Source organism: Equus przewalskii, chromosome 1, assembly GCF_037783145.1.
Source record: "Equus przewalskii isolate Varuska chromosome 1, EquPr2, whole genome shotgun sequence".
Classification (NCBI taxonomy): domain Eukaryota; kingdom Metazoa; phylum Chordata; class Mammalia; order Perissodactyla; family Equidae; genus Equus; species Equus przewalskii.
The window spans coordinates 96567275-96595100 of NC_091831.1; the positions used below are offsets into that span (position 1 = coordinate 96567275).

The 27826-nt window shown below is 40.4% G+C and overlaps 1 protein-coding gene across 6 annotated transcripts in view; it reads right to left on the reverse strand.

The window, feature by feature from the left end:
• Window positions 1-27826, reverse strand: part of AGBL1 (AGBL carboxypeptidase 1) — a 754053-nt gene that overhangs the window by 327415 nt on the left and 398812 nt on the right. For 5 of the 6 annotated variants that reach the window (XM_070618166.1, XM_070618156.1, XM_070618162.1 and 2 more), the window contains 2 exons: window positions 21263-21392; window positions 654-785 (listed from right to left, as the gene is read on the reverse strand). In XM_070618166.1, coding sequence (XP_070474267.1) covers window positions 654-785; window positions 21263-21392 — 262 coding nt within the window. The remainder of the gene's footprint in view (window positions 1-653; window positions 786-21262; window positions 21393-27826) is intronic. The other variant, XM_070618177.1, reaches the window with a different exon arrangement.

Consider the following 27826-nt stretch of genomic DNA (forward strand, 5'->3'; position numbering starts at 1 on the left):
CCTCTTCCTAACTCCCAGTAAGCAACAGCTCATCTACTTTATCCTGACAGGAGGAGTCTGTCCTTCTTTACCCCTCCTTAACTTGCTATTTGGTTCAGGGAGGGAATTATTGAGCTCTAACCACTGGAACCCACAGAAAATAGAATTAGGCTCAGTGGATTACTAGGCTCAGTGGATTACTGCTCTGCTTCTTATAGCACACTCACACAGAGGACGTGGATGGTCTAATGCCTGAAATGTGTTCATCCCTCCATATTTATTTAAGATCTTTTTGTATTCAGTATAAGTTTGTTCTTCCCATAAACACATAACTGAGACAGCATTTTTACTATCTTAATTTTACAGATGACAGAATGGCAGTTCAGAGAGGTGACATTAGTGACTCATAGTCACACAGTTAATAATTACAAAGCTAAGCATTAAAATGAGGTGTCCTGTCTCCAATTCTCATGCCCTTTGCAGAACATCATTTCATATAGAAAACAAATTCAGAGCAACCAGGTAGGAAGCCATTATTCATCAAAAATGTGGAGAGGTTACACAGGCCTCCAACCTGCTTGTATACAATCCTATAGTTAAAATAATCAAAATGCTTATTTGGGAAGAAAATGGATGGGACAAAATATCTGGCGTCATTCTCCCCAGTGACTTACCCTGTAACTGACATCCTCTACAAGAGTAGATGTGCCCACAGTGGACTCTGCTTGCCACAAGGTCTCCTTGATGCTACAACCATAAAGAAACACATTCTTCTTTTGGGAGTGGCCGTGGAAATCACAGAAGACCTACAATGGCCGAACAAAGTAGAAAGTAAATCCAGGTCAGATTTATTGGTTTCTTAAACGTTTAAAAAGTCAACTGTTTCAGGCAGATACTGTTTGCTGAACAGAACCAGCCATGTGGGGATCATTGGTAACCTTGCAAAGAGTTGTATTGGTGGAATTATCAGGGAAAAACATAGATTGGAAGGGGTTTAGGATTGAATGAGATGTGAAGAAATAGGAGTTACGCACGGCCCTTTTGAGAAATTTGCTTGTGACTAGGGTGAAGACAGGGTCAAAACTAGAAGAGGAAATAGGGAACAAAGCCTTTTTAAAAACATACAGAGTTTGAAATAATTTTAAAAGTCAATAGGAAATATCCATTTAAAAGGAATAGGTTCAATATAAAAAAGAGAAGTTAACAAATCGCTATAATTTTTTCTCTAGGGTCTGAAGTGGTAAAAAATGACCACCAAACTCAATGGCTGAGCAAACAGGGTTTATTTTCCAGCATGTCCTCTTCATTCTGGGATCCAGGCGAAAGAAGAAGCTCCAGTTTGCAATTAGAAACTATTGTGGCAGAGGGGAAAAATGTCAAAGGCAGAATCACGCTATGGCTCTAAAAGCTTCATGGAGCATGGTGAACATCAAGTCTGTTCTCATTCCAAGTTACATGGCCAATCTTATCATCAATGGCTTGAGGAAGTATATTCCCCCTACAAGGAGGCTCTTCAAGTCACATGACAAAGGGCAGTGATGTGAAATCCTATTACAAGGAGAGATGCTAAGAATGGAGAAAAAATAAGAAAATCTAAAAAAAGACCTCAAATTCTCCACATCCCTATATGCTTGCCCCTTTGCAATAGACTATGCTCCACCTCCATCAAGAGGTGGAGTATATTTCCTCACCCCTTGAATCTGGACTTAGCCATGTGAAATCTTTTGGCCAATAAGTATTAGCAAATATGATGCAAACTGAAGCCCATAAAGGACTTGCACGTTGGGGCTGGCTGTTCAGCTGCTCCTGGGAGCCCTGCAATAATTGTCCTGTGAAGGAACATAGGCTAGCCTGCTGGATGAGGAGACATGCTATAAAGTCATCTTGCAATGACCTACCTGATACCAAGCCAACCACTAGACCTGTGCATGAATCCATCTAGGACCATCCAGCCCTGGCCAAGCTGGCTCAGACCAGAAGAATCACTCAGTTTACGTGGATGATTTTCATGCAGCATCATTAAACATATTGCATAGGTATTGTTTAAGCCACTAAGTTTTGGGGTGGTTTGTTATCCAGTAAAAGCCAAGCACTAAAATAATCTGTCCTTTTAGTCTAAATATTTGCTTCCCTCCCTTCAACATACAAAATATACTCCTCTCCTGCCAAGAAAAACGTCTGAACATCACAGCCTATCACAGTCTCCAATTCTCAGTCTTCAAACTCTCAGTCCAAGGTCCCATGATAGTTTCTAGACCCCATATGTGCCTCTTCCTAATCTAGAAAGAAAAAAGGCAAGTCATCTGCCTTCCACCCAGCTACATACAATGGTTGAATGAGGAAACATTAACCCCAATAAACACTCATGTTTGAAAGAGAATGAGTGGGATGAGCACAGCAGTCACTTGACCATATCAATTCTGAAATGATAATGGGTTCAGGGCTGGTTGCTCGATTAGGCCCTAGTTCTGCTCCCTGTCAATAGCTCTCTAGTCTTCTTCTTCTCTACAGATCTTTCCTCTGCACTTGGGAGGTGCTCGTTTTTCCATTATCCTCCTTGGCCACATATGAAAAGGGCATTGGAGAATACGGCCTCCTCTGAGGCCAAGCATCTATCTTTTCTGATTCCTGATGTAGATGTTTGGGGGTACAAAGATCATTTTTGTCTCAAAAAGTCACTGTCTCTTTGAATCAAAGCACTGGAAATGAAATACCTGAAGGTAAAATCATTTTTTTTTCTTTTTGCTTGATTTTAATGTATCTAAAACGTCACTGAAGGTCTAAAGCTAAAGAGTCACAATGTAGTATACGTTTATAGTATGTGTAAAAGCAAATATATCAGAATAATAGAATGAAATTTGGAGAAAGAAATTGTGAATACACGGTTGTAAGGTCATTATACTATAAATGAAGCGGTATAATATTATCTGAAGGTATATTCTGATTAATTAAAGATGGATATTGTGAGAATAGCATAAACACTAAAAATATTGTAAGGAGTATAAGTAGTATTCAATTATAGAGATAAATTGATCATAAAAATCCTCAATTAACACAAGAAAAATCACAAAAGATAGAAAAGTCTAAGAACAGGTGATACAAATAGAAAACAGCTATCAAGATAGTAAATTTCTATTCCAACATATCAATAATCTCATTAAACGTAAATGGTCAAAACACACTAATTAAAAGATAAAGACTGTCAGATTGGTTAATAAGCAAGATCAAATATATTTTCTTCAAAAGAAATTCATTTTAAACATAAAGACATAGATAAGTTAAAAGTAAAATATGTAGGGCCAGCCCAGGTGGCCTGGTGGTTAAGATTGGAGTGCTTTGCTTTGGTGGCCTGGGTTCAGCTCCCAGGAGCAGACCTACACCACTCATCTGCCAGTGGCCATGCTTTGGTGGTAGCTTACATACAAAAAGAGGAAGAGTGGAGATTGGCAGTGGATGTTAGCTGAGGGTGAATCTTCCTCAGCAAAAAATAAATACATAAATTTTTTAAAGTAAAAGATGTAAAAAGATATATTCTGTAAGCATAAACAAAAGAAAACCCGAGGGGCCAGCCCAGTGGCACAGTGGTTAAGTTCACACATTCCGCTTCTGCGGCCCAGGGTTCGCAAGTTCAAATCCTGGGTGCAGACAGAGTACTGCTTGGCAAGCCATGCTGTGGTAGGTGTCCCACATATAAATTAGAGGAAGATGGGAATGGATGTTAGCACAGGGCCAGTCTTCCTCGGCAAAAAGAGGATTGGCAGCAGATGTTAGCTCAGGTCTAATCTTCTTCAAAAAAAAGAAAACTGGAATTAGCCATATTATTTATCAGATAAAACAGACATCATAACAAGAAGTATTATCTGAGGCAAAGAGGGATGCATTGTTTCATGTGCCCATGTTGTCTTTGGTGGTTAAGTGCTACTGGGCCTCTGCTACTTTGGGATTCCATAATCTCCACCAAAATGAGGCACCCCATCTCAACAGTGGCATCCTCTACAGGGCTGGCCTTCAAAGAAGAGCCACTACAGAGCTTTCCAAGGATTCAGATGCTCCCCTCACTCACGTATTCAGGGTGGGGAAAATCTAAAATGGAACAGAAAGTGTAACAAATGAACCTATTGCATTACAAATGAATAAAATTATCAGACTTAAAGGGGTGGGGAAAACAAGAACTAACCTAAGTTACTATAGAAAAATACTATTTTCCAAGTAGAATTGTAAGAATAAAAACAAAAAACTATACACAAAAACTGTACTCTTGTTAATAAATTTATTTATTACAGGGTTATGGGTTAGTGTAGTTGAAACTACTTTATATGTACACCAGGGATGAACAAATAAATTGATATATTGCATATTATGAGAGCCAGTTTTCTCATTGTTGGAGAAAGAAGTTATAAGCAATGAAATTATGAAGGCTAGAATAAACTCCTCTGGCAGCAATTTGAAATTAGAGGTATTACTATGAACTCTTGGTTTTTTCAATATATTTTCAGATAGATAGATACAGAAATAAAAATGAGTGTGTATATATTAGTTAGTACAGATGCATATATTTTCAAGCTCTGTTCTTTGAGAGAGCCTAGAAATGAAATCACCTCAGTAGCAATGAGCACACTTGATGCCCAGATCTTGGCTTCTAATACCATTCTCCAATAAAACGAACCAGGCTTTTTTTGCACAAGTAGTTGATTTCAGGGCTGAGACAGAGAAAATACAACATAAGAATTGCACAAAAGAAATATTTCAAAAGGAAGGGTCATGTTGAAAGGGCACAGGAGCCAACCTGAAAAAGCTTCAAATGATCAAAGTTGGAATCATTTGATCAATAGAGTAGAATACGATAGGATAGGATTACAGTCCACAGAATAAAATTAGTGTCCATGAGTCCATACCCATATAAAAAACTCATTGAATACATGCATATGTACATACATACATACATACATACATACAAACATACAGGAGAAGGGACAGCTCTTCCTTACAGATGAATTCCAATTAACAAATATAGAATGAATGAAGTGAATAGAATACCACCATAAGAACCCCCCTATAATAATCATTGCAGGCAAGATCCACTGACGGATGCTAAAATTAGTGACAAAGATTTGAGGAGAAAAATGATTATTTGCATAGTGTCAGAGTATCTCCAGGAAGATGCAATTAATTGCAAAGAGAAAAATAGTAACTTTACAATGGAGAAACCTGACAGAAACCACCTTATCCAAGTGATCAAGGCTAATGTCACCAATATTGACACTAAAGTCATATGGAAGAAAAGTACAAGAATGACCAATACTCTTTACAACTGTCAAGGTCAAAGAGACAAGGAAAGTCTGGTAGACTCACAGATGAGAGGAAACTAAGAAAACATGAAATATAAATACAATAGCATTTAATCCTGGATTAGATCTTGAAATAACTAAAGAACATTGATGTGAAAACTAATGAAATCCATATAAAGTCTGTAGTTTTATTAACAGTACTGTTCCAAAATTAATTTTCAGTTTTTGAGTTTTTTTTAAAGATTGGCACCTGAGCTAACAACTGTTGCCAATCGTTTGTTTTCTTTTTTTTTTTTTTCTGCTTTATCTCCCCAAACCCCCCTGTACATAGTTATATATCTTAGTTGCAGGTCCTTCTAGTTGTTGGATGTGGGACGCCACCTCAACGTGGCCTGACAAGTGGTGCCATGTCCGTGCCAGGATACTAACCCTGGGCCGCCGCAGCGGAGTGTGCAAACTTAACCACTTGGCCACAGAGCCGGCCCCTAATTTTCAGTTTTGATAATTGTGCCATGATTGTGCAAAATATTAACATTAGGGGAAACTGGATGAAGTATATATGGGTACTCATTGTGCTATTTTTGAAACTTTTCTGTAAAATTGTTTCTCAAAATTGTTTCAAAATAAAAAGTGAAAAAATGATACATCATAATATTTAGTTAAAATCAAGAATGCAAGGTTGGTTGTTTCAACATTCAAAAATAATTCAACGTAATTCAATACATTTACAGAATAATGAAAGAACTAATATGATAATCATAATAGATGCATAAAAACATTTGATAAGGGGCTGGCCTTGTGACGCAGCGGTTAAGTTTGCATGTTCCGCTTCTCGGTGGCCCAGGGTTCACCTGTTTGGATCCTGGGTGCGGACATGGCACTGCTTGGCAATCCATGCTCTGGTAGGCATCCCACATATAAAGTAGAGGAAGATGGGCACAGATGTTAGCTCAGGGCCAACATTCCTCAGCAAAAAAGAGGAGGACTGGCAGTAGTTAACTCAGGGCTAATCTTCCTCAAAAAAAAAAAATTTGATAAAACTCAATACCCATAAATGATTTAAAAATAATAACCAACCTCTTAGAATCCAGGAACAGAAAGGAATTGCCTTAACCTAATACATATTACCTACAAAATCACCTATAGTATGATTTTTGATGAAATATTATGTTTCCTCCCTGAACTCAGGAAATACCTGGTGCTGACTATCATCAACTATATTGGAAGATACAACTGAGAAAAGACAAAAAACAAGTGCAAGAAAAAAAATAAAAAGTATAAGATTTGAAAGGGGTAAATAAAATTTTCCTACATAAAGATTGTAAAATATAGAATATCAAAAATCTGTACATACAAATTATTTCAAAATACCAAGTTAGAATGTCGACATATAAAAATGAAGTGCAGTTATATATACTATCAGCATACAAATAAAAATCCAAATTTAAAACTAGTATTTAAAGTAGCATAAAAGCACTAAACTCATAATTTTCAAGATGTGCAAGACACGTTATTGAGAAAACGAAAAATTTCAATTCTCAGGAAATTTATCTATATAGGTTCAATATAATTTCAACCAAGATCCATAGAGGATGTTTTTATTTATTTGTTTGTTTGTTTGTTTGTTTATAGGAAGATTAGCCCTTGGTTAACAGCTGTGCCCATCTTCCTCTATTCTATATGTGGGACGCCCTCTACAGCATGTCTTGATAAGCGGTGCTAGGTCCACACCCGGGATCCGAACCAGCAAACCCCGAGCCACCGATGCAGAGCGTGCGAACTTTACCGGTACATCCCCAGGCCGGCCCCTGTTTTGTTTTATTTTTTATTTTGTGGCAACCTGCAAGCTGATCCTAAACTAGTATGGAAAAGCAAAGAGTCAAGAATAACTGAGACGGTCTTGACAAAGAATAAGAAAACTGGACAAATTATGTACAGATATCATAACTTATTTTGAAGTTATAGTATTTCAGACAGAGTATTATTAGTGAAAGGATACATAAATTGATCAATGGAGGAAAATAAATATTCCAGAAAGACACTCCTGTAAATAGTTACTTGATTTATGACAAAGTTGACACTCTGGTGCAGTGGGGAAGGGATGGTCTGAGAACACTCTAATTCCCATGTAAGAAATAAAAATAAATATCGCTACCTCATAACATGTTAAAAAATAAATTCCACATGGATTGTAGGTCCTAATATGGAAGACAAAATAATTAAGCTACTTGAGGCTTTACCATACATAGTGAACACACATGGTATACATACACACATAGGCTACTATGTATGACCTTGGAGTTGGAAAAGAGTTCTTAAAAAGGACACAAACAGGGGCCAGCCCTGGGGCACAGCAGTTAAGTTCGCATGTTCCACTTCTCGGCGGCCTGGGGTTCACCATTTCAGATCCCGGGTGCGGACATGGCACCGCTTGGCAAGCCATGCTGTGGTAGGCGTCTCACACATAAAGTGGAGGAAAATGGGCATGGATGTTAGCTCAGGGCCAGTTTTCCTCAGCAAAAAGAGGAGGATTGGCAGGAGTTAGCTCAGGGCTAATCTTCCTCAAAAAAAAAAGAAAGAAAGAAAGACTCTACGAAACAGCTTTAAAAATAAAAAAAGGACACAAACAAAAACTAAACATAAATGAAAATACTTAAACACTAGATATATTCCATTAAGAAATTCTGTTCATTCAAATACACCATGAAGAATGTAAAAAGGCAAATTAAAGAGTGAAATAACATATTTGCAATACATATATCCAAAAAATGGCTCAACAAATATAGAGAATATGTGTGTATATATATACCTTTATACTTACTTAATATACATCAATAAGAAAAAGAGAGGCAACCCAATTTTTAAATGGGCAAAAAGCTTGAATTGACATTTCACAAAAGAGAATCTCCAAATGGCTATTAAGCAAATGAAAATGTACTCAATCTCATTAATATCAAAGAAATATAATTTAAATGCCATAGAGAGATGCCATTTCATCTAATGGCTTATGAGGACTGCTAATATCATGAAGACAGATGACTCCAAATGTTGGCCAGGATAGGGAGCAAGAGGAACTCTCAAACCTAGCCTGTGGGACTACAAATTGATACCACTACTTTGGAAAACAATTTGGGAGTGTCTTCTAAAGCTTAATATACACATATTCTAGGACCCTCCCAACAGAAATGCATGTATTCAGCACCAGAAGATATCAAGAATGTACATAGCAGTACTGTTTTTACTCATCTAAAACTGTAAATAGCAGAATGGATTAATTAATTGTGGTATAATCATTCAGCAGAATACTGTCCAGCATTGAGAATGGAAGAACAAGCTGGACACAAGAGTACATCCATATGATTTCTATTACATGACATTAAAAAATAGGCAAAACTAATATGGTGATAGAAATTAGGGTAGTGTTTATGTTGTAGGGAACTGGGTACTATTGTCTAGGGTCTCTGGGTTACTGGTCCTATTCTGTTTTTTGACTTGGTTGGTGGTTCATTCTGTGAGAATGTATCAAGGTATACATTGTGATCTGTGTACTTTAAATTAACATTTGATACATACACGTTTGTGTGTTTCAGAGAGACGGATGTCCCAGAATTCTAATGAGGTATTTCCCCACATTTGTTCCTTAGTCTCTAGAAATGTAGCCTTTGCACAGTAAGTTCAGGACCCAGAGTAGGTAACTGAAGGTGTTTATCAAATTTACGAATGATACTGAATTGAGGACAATTGACAGCAGAGAAAAAAAAAGTAAAGAACAAAAACTAAGTGGCAAAAGAGCAGAATCAATGGAAATAGAAACACTTAAATTGGAATAAATGTAACATCCCATAATTAGATTCAAACTGTCACACAAGTAAAGGATAAAGACATTTAGGTAAGAAGCAGGTTTTGAATGAGAGATCTGGAGGTCTTAGATGTCAGTTTGCTCAAATGAATCAGTGACCATGGATGCTGGCTGTGGATGCTCGCCATGGATGTCAAAAATTAATCTAATCAGAAATTACTTCTGGAGAAGTAAAGTGGTCATATATTAGGAGAACAATCAGTGCAATGTACCTCATACTGGTCAATTTACTTCTAATATAGTGTTTTTCAATTCTGAGTGTGGCATTTTAGAATAAGCTAGGATACCTCAGTAAAGAGGAACCAGAAATCTAAGAGAAATGGGAATGTTTGTAAACAAAGAACAGCTAAAGATACTGGAGACACTTATCCTAGAAAAAGAGAGGGCTCAAAGTGGTCTTGATAGCAGAGCCCTGATTTCGAAATTCTCCCATTTGGAACATAAATAAATGTATTTGCTATCATTTCAAAGAGCAGAGTAAGGCAAAAGGAAAGATGATACTGACATAGATTCCGGCTCCATATTAAATTTAATAATTGTTACTGGCAAAAAATGATGTTCTGGGGCCAGCCTGGTGGGTGCAGCAGTTAAGTTCACACATTCCGCTTTGGTGGCCCAGGGTTCGCCAGTTCGGATCCTGGGTGCAGACCTAGGCACCACTTGTCAAGTCATGCTGTGGTAGGTGTCCCACATATAAATTAGGGGAAAATGGGCATGGATGTTAGCTCAGGGCCAGTCTTCCTCAGCAAAAAGAGGAGGATTGGCAGGAGATGTTAGCTCAGGGCTAATCTTCCTCAAAATATAAAAAGAAAGAAAGAAAGAATGTTCTATGGTTATGGCTGTTTTGCAATGCTGTGTCACACTTTAAAAAACTTCCGTTCTCTGGAAATATTTCAGCAGAAACCAGATAAATTGCTATCAATGATATTGTTGGTTGAGAAATTAGACTAGATGATGACTGAGCCTACTTCTGGTATATGGTAAAGTCCTATAGTTCATTGACTGAATAGGAAGCTGTTGACAGCAGGAATGGATCCCAGGGCACTCAGGGTACAAGCATGGAGACATAAATAAACACATATGTGAAACAAATATAAAGGGACAAATAGGTAAATGGTCTGTCCAGTCACAACAGGAGAAGATGAAGACTAAGTCTCTGATGGCATGTTGGAACTCATAAGTCATGTTGCTTTGTTGGTGAGCTACACAAGTAGGAAAGAAGTCAGAGACGTCAGGACTGATGTCTGCAATCAAGATTGCTGCCAGACAAGGAATACTGACTGGATCAGGAGGCAGCTGGTAGGTTTTTGGACAGACCAGGTAGCTGTGAGGTGAAGGTTTCAAGGACTAAAGGACTCAAAACTGTTCTCTATATTGACCTTCTTTTCCTCCCCCTCTTTCTCTTGTCAATAACATACCACTACAATTATATTTTGGGGGATTTTTTAATTACATTTTAAATATTCTGTTATCAGAAAAGTATTTTTAAGTATTCTTTTCTCTTCAGTGAAGAAGAATTTCATTTTTTATGTGGGATTCTTAATTCATAGTTTCAGGATAAAGTCTTATGAGAAAATCCATCTTCGCAGCTTCTCTCTATTCCTGAGCTGTGGGTGTTGGAGCTGAAAGGTTACGCGGAGTTGAGGAGGAAGGAGTTGGTCCAATGACAAGTCAAACCAGACACAAGGCAAATAATGAAAGAGCGGAAACAGTGAATGAGCACAGTAACTTGTTTTGTAAGAGTGAGGTAATTAAGCAAATGTACAGAGAAAATCAGGACACAGAAAACGTGGCCAACAGAAAGAGAAAAATGAGAGATAGAAGCAAGTACTATCTGGGGTTTTGGAGCATTCCAGTTCCTGTAAGATCTTATTGGGATTTTTTTCCTTCAAAACTCTACGTCTTACTACTTGGGTTATTTTAAGCAGGTTTCTGTTTTTTCCAACAAAAACATCCCCTAAGCCAGTGCTTCTCCATCCTGTCTACGCATTAAACTCTTCTGAAGGGATTTTAAAAATACCAATGCCCGGAGCCCACCTCCAGAGATTTCGATTTAATTGGTCTGCAGTGACACCAAGGCTATGGGATGTTTTAAAAGTCTTCCAGGTGGTTCTAATGTCCAGCCAGGGTTGAGAACCACTGTTCCAGTCTCGAGTCTGGAGCAGGGGATGTCGCATGTTATCAAGCATCAGAATAACCTGGAGGACTTGTTAAAATACTATTGTGAGCCACTCCCCAGCAATTCTGTGAGTCAAGTAAATCTGGTTTAGGCCCAGGAACTTGCATTTCTCACAATTATCAGGTGATGCTGATGCCCCTGGCCCCAGGACCATGCTTTGAGAGCCCCTAGCCTAGAGGAGCCAATACAATAATTGTTTGAGGTTTAATCCTCTACCATCAGGAATTTTCCACCTTTCTCTCTTACACCTCACTTTCTCTCATGAATAAACACCCACCATTCTGATGAAAAGTGTGCAAACAAATTAAGACTGTGTCTTAGCAACAGATTTCTCAATATAGCCAGGAGCTATGCCTAAGTGGTAACAGGCGCTCTTTAAATGCTGAATTCAACTGGAGAAAAGAGCTTTTTTTTCCTGATCCTTACAGACCCTTAAAGCTGAGGTAAATGACAAATTATAGACGTATTCACCTGCAGGAATGAGGGGTGCTCAGCTCTGGGAGTTCCGGTGGCCTCTGAAGATTCAAAATAAAGGAGATGGAGACATTGTTTTGCTTGTTGTTCAAATGACACCCCTAAGAATAAATGCCTGGTAATTATAAGAAACATGTGTTCCCCTAAATTGCAGGTGCAATTATGGGACAAATTATCAAGTTATTTCAGCTGAGGAAGGTTTTTCTTTCCTACTGGAATTTGTAACACTTGTACTTCCTCTCAGTAAAATTCTGTACCAGGTAAGTAGGCAGTGGGCCCAATTACGGCACTCCAATATCCACAGGTTCCCAATGGCCCTAATCTTGCTTATTCATCCATTGATTCAACAAATATCTACTGGATACCCATTGTGTGGCAGGAGAAATTAAAACTTTAATGTAACATAGTACTGCCCTTCACAACAACAGCAACAAGGACAACTTACGATGCTTCAGATACTGTGCTAAAAATGCAATATCGATTATCTCATGATGAAGTAGGTGCTAGAATCATTCCCGTTTTGCAGCTGAGAAAACTGAATTCCGGATAAAATAAGTAGCTTACCCAGCTGGCCCAAGTTTGCACTGCTATTAAATATGTGAGCAAATATTGGAGTACCAGTTTGCTCTGATCAAGAGTTCATGTTTTAAAACACTTTCATGTCTATATTGCCTCTTCAAGGAGCTGTTTTGTTGGGATGATCCCACAAGTAAAGAGGTGATTGTATTGTAGTGAGAGGAGAGGAGATAGAGAAAAGCACAGGGCTCTCTGGGGACCCAAACCAGGACATGTTACACAAATCTAGGGACATCATTCACATGGCCCTCCAAATGAATGGCCCCCCCAGCAGGTGTGCAGTGTGATGGTCCTGGGATTCCCTAGGGAGGTTCTACCTAAGATGAGTCCTACCAAGTGAGAGCTATCCAAGCAAATGGAAAATGAGGAAGAGGGGGCTATGGATTTGAGGAATGGCAATCCCTCAAAATAAGGCTATAGAGTGAAAGGAGACTGGATCTCGGGCATCTGCAGAAGTGGGCAGTGGGCAGCTCATTAATGCCCTTGTATGCCGTTCTAGGATTTGGGGGTATTTTCCTGAAGGTGGTAAAGGAGCCATCAATGTATTTGAGCAAAGAAGAGCAGCATGATCAGGTCACTAGAAGAATGAATTGGTGGGACTGAGCCCAGGCATGAGAGATGACAAGGGCCTAACTTAGGGCAGCAGATGTAAGTCTGGAGAGAAAGGACATTTGGTGGAAAAGTAAGGAAGGAAAATCTATAGGAGTTGGAGACTAAATGGATTTAGGGGCTCAGTGAGGAAGGTTAAGAACAATCCCTGGATCTATGGATTAAGGCAATAGGCAATATGATTGTGCTTCTCCTCAAGGCAAGGAACATAGGAAGAGATACAGATTTGAGGTTTCATTGAGTTAAGTTTTATTAGAGCTGGATGGTTAGATTGGCTCTGGGCTAAACTGATACCCCTGTGTCTCACTGTCTTCATCAGCAAAGTATACGGTGTTCATTGGATTACAATTTTGAAATCAGGCTCTTCCACCATCTCCCTAGTACCTTTTCCACTGAATCCTCGTCTGGGTTAAATTGCAAGGTTAATTTAATTCATGCAAACGTGAGTTCCATCATTTCTTGCTCAGCAAAGAGGCTGTTCAAGGCCACATTACTATGCTCCTCACATGCTTTCTCCATTTTCCCCTCCATTCCTTGGTCCTATTCTGGTTCCTCTGCAAGTTAATTGGGCCCCTTGTTCAAGAGGTTACCCTTCCTCCATCTCAAACACACCTCCCCTAGCCATTCCCTCGCTCCCCAAGGCGCCCCTCTCCTTGATTGTGTTTACCGCTCCGCTTTGCCAGCTTTAAGCTGCTGTGTTTTCCTTTCCTGACATCTGGGTCTTGTTCCTGTTTCCCAGCAGTGAGAGCTCTGCATTATTTATACCATTGCCACAGGAAAATGAAGGCGAAGCTGGAGCTGGGAGGAGGCAAATTCTGGGGCATGTGATGGAAACCCAGAACAGTAGCGCTTCCAATTAAACCAACCAAGGCTCACTAAAGCCCTGGTGATTCCAGCTTGTGCATACTGTTTTGCAGGCAGCAGGCAGCCCAAGCTCCTGAGCGGAGTAAACATCTCTATGAGGGAAATGATACTGGTGGCATGTTCGATTATCCTCCACGAGCCCTATTGCAAGACCGCATTTCCCAGGTCTTTTATTGACGGCCATGCTCTCGCCTTAAAGTGTTTCATCGGAGTTACCAGCAACATCCAGTCATGGCCGAGGTTAACCACAGGGAGCATGTGCAGAATTCATTCCTATAACTATCTGAAAAGGGATTTTCTGCTCCATTCTCTTTCCTAAAGTAAGAGATCTCCACTTAAATTGGGCCATTATGGGCCAAAGTTCCAACATGGCCTTAGAAAAGCAGCCCCCTCCAATAGCTAATCTGGGGTGAAAATTTCCACCTTAAACTCAGCAGAACGCATCAATAACTAACCAGTTACAAGACTGCCCACAGTGGGACCCTTTATTATATGTTATAAAATGCTGGAGGAGGTTTTCTGCCATTCCAGTGTTATATATTATAATGTCCTTCTCTTCAAAATATTTCAAATACATTGAAAGAACCCATGTAAATTAATGCAAACACATAAGTCTAATATGTGGCTTTGTTTTGCATATAGCACCCATCCGATAAGTAATAATTTTAATGTTTGCTACTTATTTTAATGCTTGATACATGCCCATCACAGTGCTAAGATTTTATATGCATCTGTAATCAATATAAAAATCATGAAAGGAGGATATCATCCAAATTTCCAGATGAGGTTCAACTTCTACTAAGGTTAAAGAGGTTAAAAGATTTGCCTGTGGCCACCCATGAAAAACTGATGTGTTTTATCTCAAATTCTGATCAGACTGGCTCCAAAGACTTTCCAAATCAAATCAATATATTTGATTTTCCAAATCAAAATATTCAAATATTTCGATCTGCCAAAGATGAAGGGCAGTATAACAAGACTATCAATTAGCAAACTACCAGGCTGCCCCTGAGGGCTTGCCTTAGCTGTCTTCTCCTCGCTGTCTCTGGCCAGCAGTGCCCCCATGAGCAACAAGCATAACACCTGAGGGGGCGCTAGCACAGTGAGTTCCTGGCAGGTTCCTCAGGAGTAAAAACTGTTCCCTTCCCCCAGTTTTCGACGCTGAAGGGAGAGAAGCAGCAGACTGGCAGCCACCTTTAAACAGAATTCTTACAACCTATGTGCCTGGGTGAGGCCCCTGCCATCTGTCTCCCTCAGTTCTTGGTACTAAAACTCCCAAGGTAGGGGCTGGCCCCATGGCTGAGTGGTTAAGTTCGTGCGCTCCGCTGCAGGCGGCCCAGTGTTTCGTCAGTTCGAATCCTGGGCGCGGACATGGCACTTCTCATCAAACCACGCTGAGGCAGCCTTCCACATGCCACAACTAGAAGGACCCACAACTAAAATATACAACTATGTACCGGGGGGCTTTGGGGAGAAAAAGGAAAAAAATAAAATCTTTAAAAAAAAAAAAAACTCCCAAGGTAGAAGCATTCATCTTATCATTTTGTGTGCCAATCCCAATCAGGGAAGCTAGGTTTTAGAACCCCTGTCTTCACCAGAAGGTGGAGGTTAGACTAGTCTTTTGAACCTATGGCAGATTTCCAAGCTGTCTGGATAAACCCAGGGCATGGGGCAAGGGTGGGGTGTTGAATACCAACCCACCACCATGCCTACCCAGTTTGTGAAGCAGGCTTGCCTCAGTTTCCTGAGTTGCATTCCTATCTTCCAGGACTGTGGGTTGTCTCAGTCTCCTTGGCTGAACTGTGCTCTGATTTTGGCAAACCCCACTTCCTGGGACTAGAGCTTTGAGCCCTATGCCCTGGGTCATCGGCTGTGATCATTGCTGCCTTGTTCCACTCACTAGATCAGTCCTCCTTGGACATACATATTGAGCACATGAAGCACAGATCCCTCCATGCCTTCATTTGAATCCTCAGTCTTGACTTGTGGCCCTCCCTCACAGAGAACAACCTGATAGCAAAACTACTCCATCTGGCCCTGTCTCCACACATTTCTTGCCTTCTCTCCATTTCCACCAGCTCCAGGCAGCTTCACAAGGGCTGAAGGGGAACACTGATCCAGGCAACCACCCTCCTATTTTCCCCTCCATCCCTCCTCCTCACCTTAATCATCCCATAAAAAGTGAAAAGTAGGGAATTTGCTCAGACCTCTTTGAAAAATCTGACTGGCTCCTTGCGTGGCATATGGAGGACCCCGGATTTCCAGCCCTATGATCCACAGAAGGTACATTAGAGATACTAGTGAGAAAGAGAGAGGAAAAATTCCCTTTGCTTTTCAACATAAGTTTACCCAAGAAACTTTAGCAATTCACTTACAAGTGAAGTATTTGTATGTGTAAAAATACATACAAAACATGGGTGCTGGTAGGTTAGAGAAGCACTGCTTAATCTTTATTCTGCTAGAGTGGGAACCACTTTCAATAAAATAATATGGAATCAAATTTAGATTTTTTCACCCAGTACCTGCACGGTCATACCGTCCCCCTTCCCCAACCATGGCAGCAGGATTTGTTTTTTCTTTTTCTCTACTGTAGCCTCAAATACAAAAAGAGGAGAATGCTCGATTTACTACCTCAGCATGAGTGAATGAAACAGGCAAAAATAACACTTGCTCTTCTGCCACTTCTGAGGAATAAAGTGGAGATAAAATAAATAGTGTGTACAGAGATCCTGGAGGGCCCCGGAGACAAGGTTTTAGGACGGGAAATGCCACCCCTTCTTGCCCTCTCCTTGCGTGCCTCTTTTAAAAGAAGCTGATTAACTAAAAGAATATGCCAGAGGGACAGAATAAGACCAGGAAAATCATTTAAGTAGCTAAAAATTCTGTTCCACTGGGCTCCAGAGAAAGATAAAACCAAAGTATGCCCGCCCTGTCCCTTGGCAGAAGGCGGCCTAGTTTGTGTGAGTTGTAAATGGAAATCAATGAGCTCTTCAAAGAGCACTGAAATCCCTTTGCCAACAGGCGCTCACATAGTGAGAGCCAAGAGGATGGGAATCGATACTGCTCCTCATTCTGAAACCCAGATTCTTTGCAGTGGCACAGGGATCAGGCCAGCTGCAACATGGCAGCTCAGAAGAGGCTGTTGGCCTGGCTTCCCGGGCGCTTGCTGGAGCCTAAGAGCTTTTCTCCGTGCCCCGAAGCTGTGCCTGATTGCCCCCTGGGTCACGTGCCTCCTCCCTTGTGGGGAGCTCCACTAAAAGGAACCAGGTCAAGGATCCTTGAGCCCATTTGCTTCTTTGGGCTTCTCTGCTTGCATGTCTTTTCTCCAGCTGGATCTTTCTGACTTCTAAATAGATCTTCTACAGACTTTCTATTCTGTTCTAGCAAAGATGTCTTCCTTGGCTTGAATTGCATGCCTCTATCCTGCTCAGTCTTATTTTGGGGAGCCCCCTTTATCTCCTAGTTACATTTCAAAGCTCTGCAACTTTGCTTTGATTTATTTACCCTTAATTTTCTGTTATTAGGTAAGTGTGTACCTAGAGTGAAACGCACAGATCTTGAATGCACAGGTCAATGAGTTTTCATGTAATTCACTCTTCATGCAAAATATAGAGCATTTCCAGTAACCTAGAAAGTTCCCTTCTGGCTCCTATTAGTTAATACCCTTCTAGAGGCAACCACTGTTCCGATTTCTATCTTCATAGATTTACTCATCTTGAGCTTTACATAAATAGAAACATAGTATACACACTCTTTAGTGTCTAGTATATTTCACTCAACATGCGTCTGAAATTCATCCACGTTTCTTTAGTGCATCTGTAGTGCATTGTTGTTGTTTTATTTTTTCTCGCTGAATAGTATTCCAATGTATGGATATATCATCATTTACTACATTTCTGAGCTTTTGGATACAACATTTAGCACAGGTTCCCTGACCCTCTAACAAACAAGAAAGACAAAAAATCAGAATTCAAGAGAATAAGAAAAGGACCATAGGGTCAGCGTGATAGCAGATGAGTCTCTGCCACCAGTTAATGAAAAGTTTCATTTCCTCTGCCCTATAGAGTGACCCCAAGCACAGAAAACTTTCCAGAATTCCAATTTTACATGGCAGAAGATCTAAGAGATCATCAGCCTGGAGACTCTTTGCAGAAAGAATATTTCTCAGTCTTACTATAATGAAAACCAAGCGCAACTCTTACTCATCTTTCAGTCCAGCTCAAATGGCACCTCCAGTCTCTAGCTTTTCCACAACCCTGAGGGAAAATGATTCAACCTCTTATTTTTGTTCCTACAACAACTCACATGAGTCTTTGTTACAGTTTTTACCATTTTGTACTATATTGGTTTCTTTCCGGCCTGACTCCGCTTTCTACCAAAGTCAACTATGGACTCTTCAAAGGAAAAGACAATCTTTTTTTTTTTAATTGGCTTCTTACCCCTGGCATCTAGCACAGTGATTATACACACATAGTGTAAACAAATGGACAAATGGATGACTGCCCAGACCAGTGAGGGGACAGATGGATGTATAGATAGATGGATAGATAGGTGGGCAGATGATGGATGGATGGATAGATGATTGGGTGGATGGACGGGTTGGTGGATGAAACAATATGTGAACATTGCCGTCTTGCTTATAAACTGAATAACTTGTGTGGTCTTTAGCAACCCCCAGCAGTATCAGGCTGTTGCTTTCTCTCACTGTGTCACATTTTCATTGGTCCTGGGAGTTCATATTATTCTACCCACCATTAGACAAACGCCTGAGTATCATCTAGACTAGGTGGAGCGTCCTAGCCACCAGAAAGTGGCTTCCTGATGGTTCAGGAAGTATTTCCTTAAGAATCAGAGGCCAGGTAGAGTCACAGTTAATCTGCAGCCATGTAGCCAAAGAGTCGATCTTGACACAGTGGAAATCTCCCCGGTCCAGGACGGGCCTGAGTACCGAATGAGCGGCAGTGCTTCTGCTGTCAGCAGGAGGCTGGTTAAATATAGCCTTATAAGTAACTAAAAGGTGATGTTGAGCCCATTAGAGAGCTTTGTAACACTGGGAACAGTGTTTAGTCCTCAGCTGTTTCTCACCCACCTCTCAGATGGTCCCAGCAGGGAACAAGTCTGCGGCTGTCATGTTTACAGCTAATTAATGTTTATTTATATTTTTAAACAAGCCTTTCACCTGTCATGCTTTAAAACAATTGTTCTGCTCTTCAATTAGAGTTGTCAGAGAAGAGAGGAATCCTGTTTCTTATGGGCTGAATATGTGTGTGTTCAAATGTGTATCAGGTAGGGACTTCTTTCCCTGTAAGTCTTTCTCTCTCCTTCCAGAGGTTAAGGCTTCTTACTCAGAGAATACGCTTTTCCCAGGCCTTGACCATGAGATTGGTGCTCTGCTATTCAGGCCATGAATTGTTTCTAGAGGGTAGAATGCATAGATTGCTGTGTCTCCTTGAAGGAAAGCATAAGACTTAGCATGAAAATATTGCACATTTTGACTAGCGAAGAACAAGGCTTCTTAGGAGGAAATGACGTGTTTTGCTCCTTTGCAATAAATGGTTGACTCAGCAAGTGTGAAGTTTTCAAACTCTGCACTTTACAAAGCAAGGTCTGGCTCTTGACTGGCTCCTGGGAGATCGCCTTGAGGTCTTCAGAAGACCCCTCTGGATAAGAGAGCCTTTCTTTACCTGAAGCCTTGGGCCGTGCCAGCTCCTTCAGGTTGACAATGTAATTTACAGTGGGGGTCTTGGACCACACAGTGTCACTTTGACCTCTGAAGGGGCTGGAGACTGAGTAACTAAGATCAGCCATGTGGGGTGCTTCATGTTTACAAACTGAACCCCAATAAAATTGCTAGATACCAAGGCTCAGATGAGCCTCCCTGGTTGGCAATACTCTACAGGTCATCACACATCATTGGTGGAGAATTAAGCACTGTCCAAACAGCTCCACTGGCAGTGGACACCTGAAGCCTGTCTCTCCTGGACTCCACCCTATGCACGTTTTACCTTTGCTGATTTCAATCTGTATTCTTTTTCTGTAATAACCCATAATTATGAGAATAATAGCTATTCCGAGTTTGATGAGTCCTTCTAGGGAATCACTGAACCTGAAGACAGTCTTGAGGACCCCCAAAACACTCTCAAAGAGTAAGTGATGAAGAGAAACGGGATTGCAGGGTAGAAAGATCACAACTGAATCTCAGAGTTTTCCACTGACCTCAGGGAAATCACTGACCTCTTAATCTTTTTGGGATTTAAATAAGATTCTATATTAGATATCTATTGTTTCAAGAGATATTCATTGAATGTGCCACTTTTTTCATCACATGGCATACGTTAAAAAGTGGTCAGTAGTAGAGGTAATTGTTTGAGTTGGCCCATCTGTGATCTTCTCCACGCTATTTTAAGTTTCTTCAGTTAGGCAAGCACTCTAAATTTGGACATATGCAGACAGACATGTTTATAGTCTGTAGTTAATAAATGATTGTTTTCATAGTTACTTGGTTACTATTGCTCCTTTCTTATTTCTTATATCTAAACCTCTGGTTTCAAATAGTCTGTTTCTCATCAATTACACAGTTGCTACAGGCTTGGGAGAAAAGCCTACTCATGGAATATGCATAGAACAGTGCTAGAATCATCTTGGAATTTAACAAGTACTAGTTGAACATGAATATGAACACTTAGAGGATTATTGTTCCAAACACTATTTAATAGGTATATACTTTTTCTCTCTTGACCAATAACTCAAAAACCAGAAAAATAAAGACACAGGAAATAGAATGAAATGTAATTCCTTGCCCAGTTTTCACCAATAAGTATTGACCCAATGGGTTACCCCTGTTGTGGGTTAAATTGTAGCTCCCCAAAGAACATGTTGAAGCTTGAATTCCCAGTGCCCGTAAAGGGAACCTTATCTGGAAATGGGGTCTTTGCAGATGTAATCAAGTTAAGAAGAGACCATGCTGAATTAGGGTGGGCCCTAATCCAATGACTGCTGTCCTTAGAAAAAGAGGGAAATGTGTACACAGACCCACACAGAGGGAAGATGGCCATGTGAAGACAGAGGCAGAAAGTGGAGTTGTGCTGTCACAAGCCAACGACACTAAGGATTCCTGGCAATCGTCAGATGCCAGCAAGAGACAATGAAGGGTTCTTTTCTAGAGACTTCCAAAAGACCATGGCCTGCTCACACCTTGATTTCAGACTTCCAGCCTCCAGAAATGTGAGAGAATATATTTCTGTTGTTTTAAGCCACTCAATTTGTGGTACTATGTTATGGCAGCTCAAGGAAATGAATACGACCCCCATTAGAGCTTGTCACACACAGGTCCTTGGCTTGTATCAGGTTCTCTTGCCTCAATAGCAAGTAATCTGCCTCCTGGAAGGTACAAGGAACCAGCTGATAATGTGGAGGCAGAAGGAAGCGACTCACCACGGGACTCCGGCCGATGCTGCTCAGGTAGTAGAGGAGTCCTTTGGCGTGGTAAATTGTTGGCTGGAGATGAGCACGGGGAGAGAGCCATTGTCTGTTCAAGTCCTCTCCTCTCAGCGAGCATCTGTGACTGCGGGAACAAACAAGCAAATAAATAGACATTTAGAAGAAAATATCTTGAGAAAATAAAGCTCGACAAGAAAAACAATTAAACTAATGAATCCAACTTCCCTCTGACTTCTGCCCAACTGGCTTCAACTGCAGATGTCCAGAAAGCTGCAGATCTGTCCTGTAAGCTCCCAAAGTGTCGTGATTATTCGCAGCTCCAAAAAGAACTAGAAACCATATTTGACTCGATGTTGGGTTATCAGAGCTTTAAGACAAAGTTTGGGAAATGTAGTTCCCTGCTATACACATCCATGGAGAACAAACTTGCAAAATTTCTCTAGGCTCTGGGACCTTCAATTCTACAAATAATTAAGTTGAGCTCAATCTGTCACTCTGGATGTGTTATACATGATATTTCCAGCTGGCCCAGTAACTATGCCAGGTGGATAACATTGCACCTCAGTGAAGACACTGAAGCTTAGAAATGATTAAATAAATGGCCCAGGATCACATAACTAAGATCTAGGCTTCACATCCAAGTCTGTTTGCCTCTGAAAAAGAAGAAAGCTCTTTCTCCTATCACATTGCTTCCTCCCTGTCCATATAGATGAACAGAAAGCTTGACATTTACCCAGAGAGCCAGAGTCTCTTGTTCAAAGACATCATCATGGAATATGAGAGCTAGAAATCATCTCAAAATCATACGTGCCCTCACCTGGGAAATGGAGATGTTCACATCTGAAAGTATCGAGTAACCTTACAAACGTGACACAGCTGGTTAGTAATAGCACTGCCTTCAATTCAGAGAGAAGGAAACTGAGATGCTGAGCTGTCAGGTAAGGTTTTCCTAAAAGCCCAAGACAACAAGAGATTACCAAGCACTGCCCATGCTAGGGGGAGACTCCCAGGAGTCCTGCTAGGATGCTATTTACTCAACAGGGCTAAAGAGCAAGGTACACAGGGTGGGAGGGGCATATGGCACCTCGATCGCCTAGCCCTGCCAACCCCCATCTCCTACCGCCATTGTCCTTCTATCCTCCAGCTCGAGTAAATTGCTCACAGTTCCCTCTGAGCAATTGTGCCTGCTGTCCATTGCCAGGCCTCCCCCAGCTCCATCCCTTCCCACCTATTCAACTTTCAGGAGATCAGCCCCAAGGGGAAACTTTCCCTAACCCCTAGGCCACTACAGTCTGCTCCTGTGTGTCACAATAGCATCCTGACGTCCCCTTATTCAGAGTTCTTATAAAACCATTTGGGATGGGTTTTTATTTTTTCATTTTTTAACTTCCCTTGTTTTCCCCATGAGACTATGAGCTTCCTGGGGGCAGGAACAGTTTCTATTTGCCTTCTAAACCCTAATGTAGTAACCGTGTCAGAGTTGGTATTCAGGAAATAATCTGGAACGAATAAATGCATTAGCATTTAAATGTAGAATCAGATACGTTTTCTGTTTTTTCAAAGAACACCATTTTCAACAAATCTTGGAGGTGGAAAGAAAAAGGTTCGGCCTCCTCCTTTCACCACTTTTTCATCTTCATGTTTCTGAAATTATCTTTAAATATTAGTTTCCTGCTGCTTGTCAGCCCCTCTTACACCTCACTGGAAACCGAAAATCTTTAGATTAATAATTTATGTCAATTTCACCACTAAAATATTTTGACGTGAGAAATGGTAGGTTTTTTGTATCTTCCTCTCTGACTTATTTTTGTGCTTTTCTTGCTTTTTTTTCCCCTTTCTTCTTTTTAATAGCAATGACATCTCAAAATAGGGTTTATCTGTTCTGCCTGGAGACCAAAGATGAAGGTAAACTATGAAGCAGATCCTTCATGCCGATAGCAATGGAAGGAAGCAGGCGTCCCAGACTTGCTCCTGAGCATATTTGCTGTGTTTAAATGAATGTCTTTTCTCAAATCAAGGCACTTGCAGGCACGACTTCCCAGAGCCTCAGGATCCTCTTTAACTGCTCTGTGATTCTCCTGGCCTTGACCTGGATTCTCATCAACACTGGGGATTTGGTTTTTCTTTGCAACATCAAAATTGATGAAATCAGTTGAGGCCTTTTAAAAGCATTTCCGTTTGTGTAAATGAAGATGCAGGCAATAGATGTGGCCAGTAGCCAGCGATTCCGTGTCAACTCTCTCCACCCCTTCTTTCCATGTGCTCATAGAGATCACGTTCAGGGGCAATGTCTACATGGAAAAGGCTCATAGGTTACCACATAGGAGAAATACCATTCTGGATTATAATTCCCCAAAATAGAAAAAATGATGTGTTGTGCTGCAATCAGAATAAGCCTCTTTCACCAGGTATGGGATTTAGAGGACTCTTGAGAGTCAATATTCTCATATGCAAAAAAATATTTGCATGCCTAACCTACCTCCCAAGATTATTTTGCGGATCAAATGAAATGATATATATTTTAGAGATCTCCATGGAGAAATATCTGTATAACTTATCTCCACCTGTATCTATATGCATGTCATGTCCACACGTATATCCATATGCACATACCCATCTTTATCTGTATCTACAACTTCATTCATATCTATAATCCTCAGGGATGCATAGCACCACTTGGACTATGTTCCTTGGTTCCTTACCTCTTCCTATTTTTTTTTTCCTTATGAAGAACAACCAGGGAGCTATATGGAGGTTGATTGGAAGGGAGGAGAATCTTGGCTAGGAATCCTAGACAAGAGGCTGTGGTTAGTTTTAAGTACCAGTTGACTTGAGCATGCTAAAGGGTGGAAGTAATAAGACTGAGGAGAAAAGAAATCATCTAAGAAGATGCAAAGGATAACAAATATAAATTGCTGATTGGACTTTAGGCTGTTAAATAGTACAAAGAGGAGGAAGGCATCTAGGATGATCTAAGTACATGGATTTGGAGAGAAATTGAGCCAATGTGAAATAGGGAAGCTGTTAATTGGGGGTTAAATTTTGTTTGTTTTGCAAGGATGGAGGCAACAATGCATTCCTTGGGCACACATAGGTTGAATGGATTTGGGAAGCCCGTATGTTTGTATTTGTATTCAGGGCTCTATGCATGGCTGTGATTTTGAGAGTATCTGTGTGTGTGTCTATGGCTTCAGCTGTTGCTATATCTATGCAATTGCAGATTATTACAATACGTACTACACCTAACTTGAGGGCTTTTCTTTTTAAAGCAAATCCATTTGCTTCCAATCTCCAAATCCATTTGGCATTTTGTGTTAATAATATCTGAGATTCGTGCAGTCAGAGGAACTGCTGCTGCTCTTCCCAGGGATTTGTTTTAAGCATTTGAAGATGAAATCCCCCCCATCTTATTATCTACTGTAGCATTTCTGAAATGACAGCTGCTCCCTCTATGTGGAGAGAATTAGCAGATGGACAGCTATGACTGGCTGGCAGTAAATTCAGTGCCTCTAATTTCTGAAAAGGGGTCATCCCTCAGATAGAGTTTGAAGTCTTGCTTTGCTCATAAGGAGAATAAAATGGTGAGCATTGCTATTTTTCCCCCACTGAAAATTGCAAACTTATAGAGGAAAAAAAAAAAAGAAACACTTTCTTTTGATTTTCACAAGCAAAGTCTTTTGATCCAATTAGTCCTCCTCAGTTTTTTTAAAGCTTTATTTAATTACAGTCTAAGATAAAGCTTCTATGTACAAAGTGTGTTAGATCTGGGTGACCAGACATCTAGTTTTCTAGGAATGATGCAGTATTAGGGTTGAAATTCCCACATCCCAAGAAAACGTTCAGTCTTTGGCAGACCAGGACAGTTGGTCCCTCTAATGCAAGATCCCAGATTCGAAGAGGTGTTTCAAAAGTAGGATTCCTGATCAGAATTGGGCCTGATTATTTTTACATTGACTTTGAACATGTTAGGTGGGCATGCACCCTTCCCCCTGCCTCAGGCACCCTCACTTCCCATTTTTACCTCTCTCTGCTTCATGTACACATCATCTGCCTGCTCTTTTCAGGCATTTTAAGCCCGTGTCTAGGAAGTCTCAAACCATTAAACCTGCAGTTTTCAGTAAGACACACTCCTTCCCTTAAAAAAGAACATTTCTGATCTCCTGAAAATATGGTCATTTTATGACCAAACAAAAGCATCTCAGCTCAAATTATCCAATGGTGAATCAGCAGGACCAGACCAAAGAGGCCATTGAATAGCACGAACTGCATGGCATCCTGAGCAAAGGAGAGCCTCACAGGCCAGCCAGCCTAAAGGAAAATGATGTCACCACTCTTTTAACATTAACTGTGGACTTTATGTATCTGCTCAGAACAGGAATTACCCTGAACAGAGACTGAGAAAGAAGTAATACAACCAAGGGCCTTGACAGGCAGACCCTGAACTACCAGGACCCCTGAAGCAAAGAAAGGACCATAAGGCAGAGAAAGAAAGAGGAAAAGTGAGTTGCTTCCTAAAAGAGAATCTATAAAGCTGCAGTCAGACGAGAGAATGATTCAAAAATCCCCCATCCATCTGTGACTGATAAATGGAGAGATGGGGCCCATCACATTGAGTGAATGACGCCAGGCTTGATAATATTAGTGACCCCGGCACAGCCAGCTCTGAAGTCGAAAGAGAGGCAGTGTGTTTGAGATTTAGGAAGCAGCTTCACCATTCACTGCACATCCTAGTAACAGGAGGCAGCCTGGGTGCAGGAGAAGAATATTTATAAAGGTAACTAGAAGCGTGGAAGCTACAGAAACATGATAGAACAGCATGAGGCGCTACCAGCCAGACACTGCACCCAGAGCTTTTTAGATAAATGTTTCTTAGCTGGCGAAGGAGAGGAAAGAAGGAAGACGAAAAGGCAGCTTCATCTTAAGGCCACAGTTGTTGTAAAGCTCAAAACGATCAGGGTTGCCAAGGACACATCATTATGTTCAGGATATTTTTTGTCATGAAAAATACTCAGACAGTCAATAATCTAGACAGAAGGGGAATAGCAGAGACCAACCCAGGTGTCCCCCAGTACCTCGAAGAACCCAGCAATGTGTCGCCAGAGGCCTGATAACCCCTGAGTCCAGGTATAAGAAAGCCGAAGTCTTTAAAAGAGGGACCAGAAGAACTGACCCAGGTTTAAATGTCAACTTTGTTAAATAAAGTACTCAGAGTTGACACTGGAACCCAGATCAGTCCAAATCTAAACTAATTGTTCTTTATGTCCTTGTTCCTCAAAGCATGGCCACCAACCTGCATCTTAACAAGCTCTCCAGGGAATTTGCATGCACATTTAGTGTGAGGAGCAGTGCTTTCTACCATACCTTAAGGAAAGAAAACAAATGAACACTTATGAAGGAACCATGGACTTTACAAAGGGCTTCATTACCACCACACTTCCAGGAATCTAGAACACAAGTCATTTAGAATCTCCAGCATCTCGCCCAGAGCAGCGCCAGCTCATGTTTGGAGAGACATACCCCTTACCTGTCCACCCGTTTTCCCCACTATTGTGTTAGTCTCTTGCTTGTTTTAATTTGAAAATCAATATAGAGTTAAGATGAAAATGTGTTTTCTCTAAGTTATCTTGACAAGTCCGACTTCATAACATCATTCAAACATCCAGTGGAATGATTCAAAAGATAACAAGGTAAGGACAAGTCATAATCAGACCAGACTAGAATAAGGAGTAGGCTAGCCTGGCAAATACAGAGTGAATCCTACAGTATCACTTATATAAATCAAAAATATGTAAAGAGTTAATTCACATTTCTACACAGCACTCAATCCCATATACAACTGACTCAATAAAAATAGATATTGATCCCATTGAAAGAGTTAATACTCTAAGGTGGAAGTTTCTAAAGATATGCCTTGAGACCAACAACTATCTGTGAAGAATTTGCCAAACACACACAAGTCAACAGTGAAACCTTAGGCTGTGCCACCAAGTCTGAGATCAGCCAGCCAATAACCAGTTCAAGTCATCTATTGGAACCAGCTGACATTTTGGACCACATAATATTGTTTACCAGATATGAGTAAGAATAATTTATTTAATTTCTGAAATTTTAAATCCACTAATAATCTTTGTAAGAAGTTGTTATAATGGGAAATTATAAAAGATAATTTTAAAAATCAAGAAATAATGATTATCTCCATAATGTTAAAAAAAAAAAAAATCCATTGAAAAAATTCAGCATTCACTCCTGACAAAGATAATCAAGAAAATAAGACTTAATGGATACTTTCCGGGTGTGTGTGTGTTTGAAAAGTATCCATCAATTCTTATTTATTTATTTATTTGTATCTATCTATCTATCTCTATATATACATATATATCTCTCGATACAGCCAGAAACCATAAAAGTCTTAAAGGAAGAATCTTACTTAATAGAGAAACCCTAGAGAAATTTCCACTAAGATCAGAAACAAGGTAATGAAGACCACTATCTCCATGACTATTCAATATATAACTAGAAGTACTATCCAATTAACTTAGACAAGAAACATCAATCGGA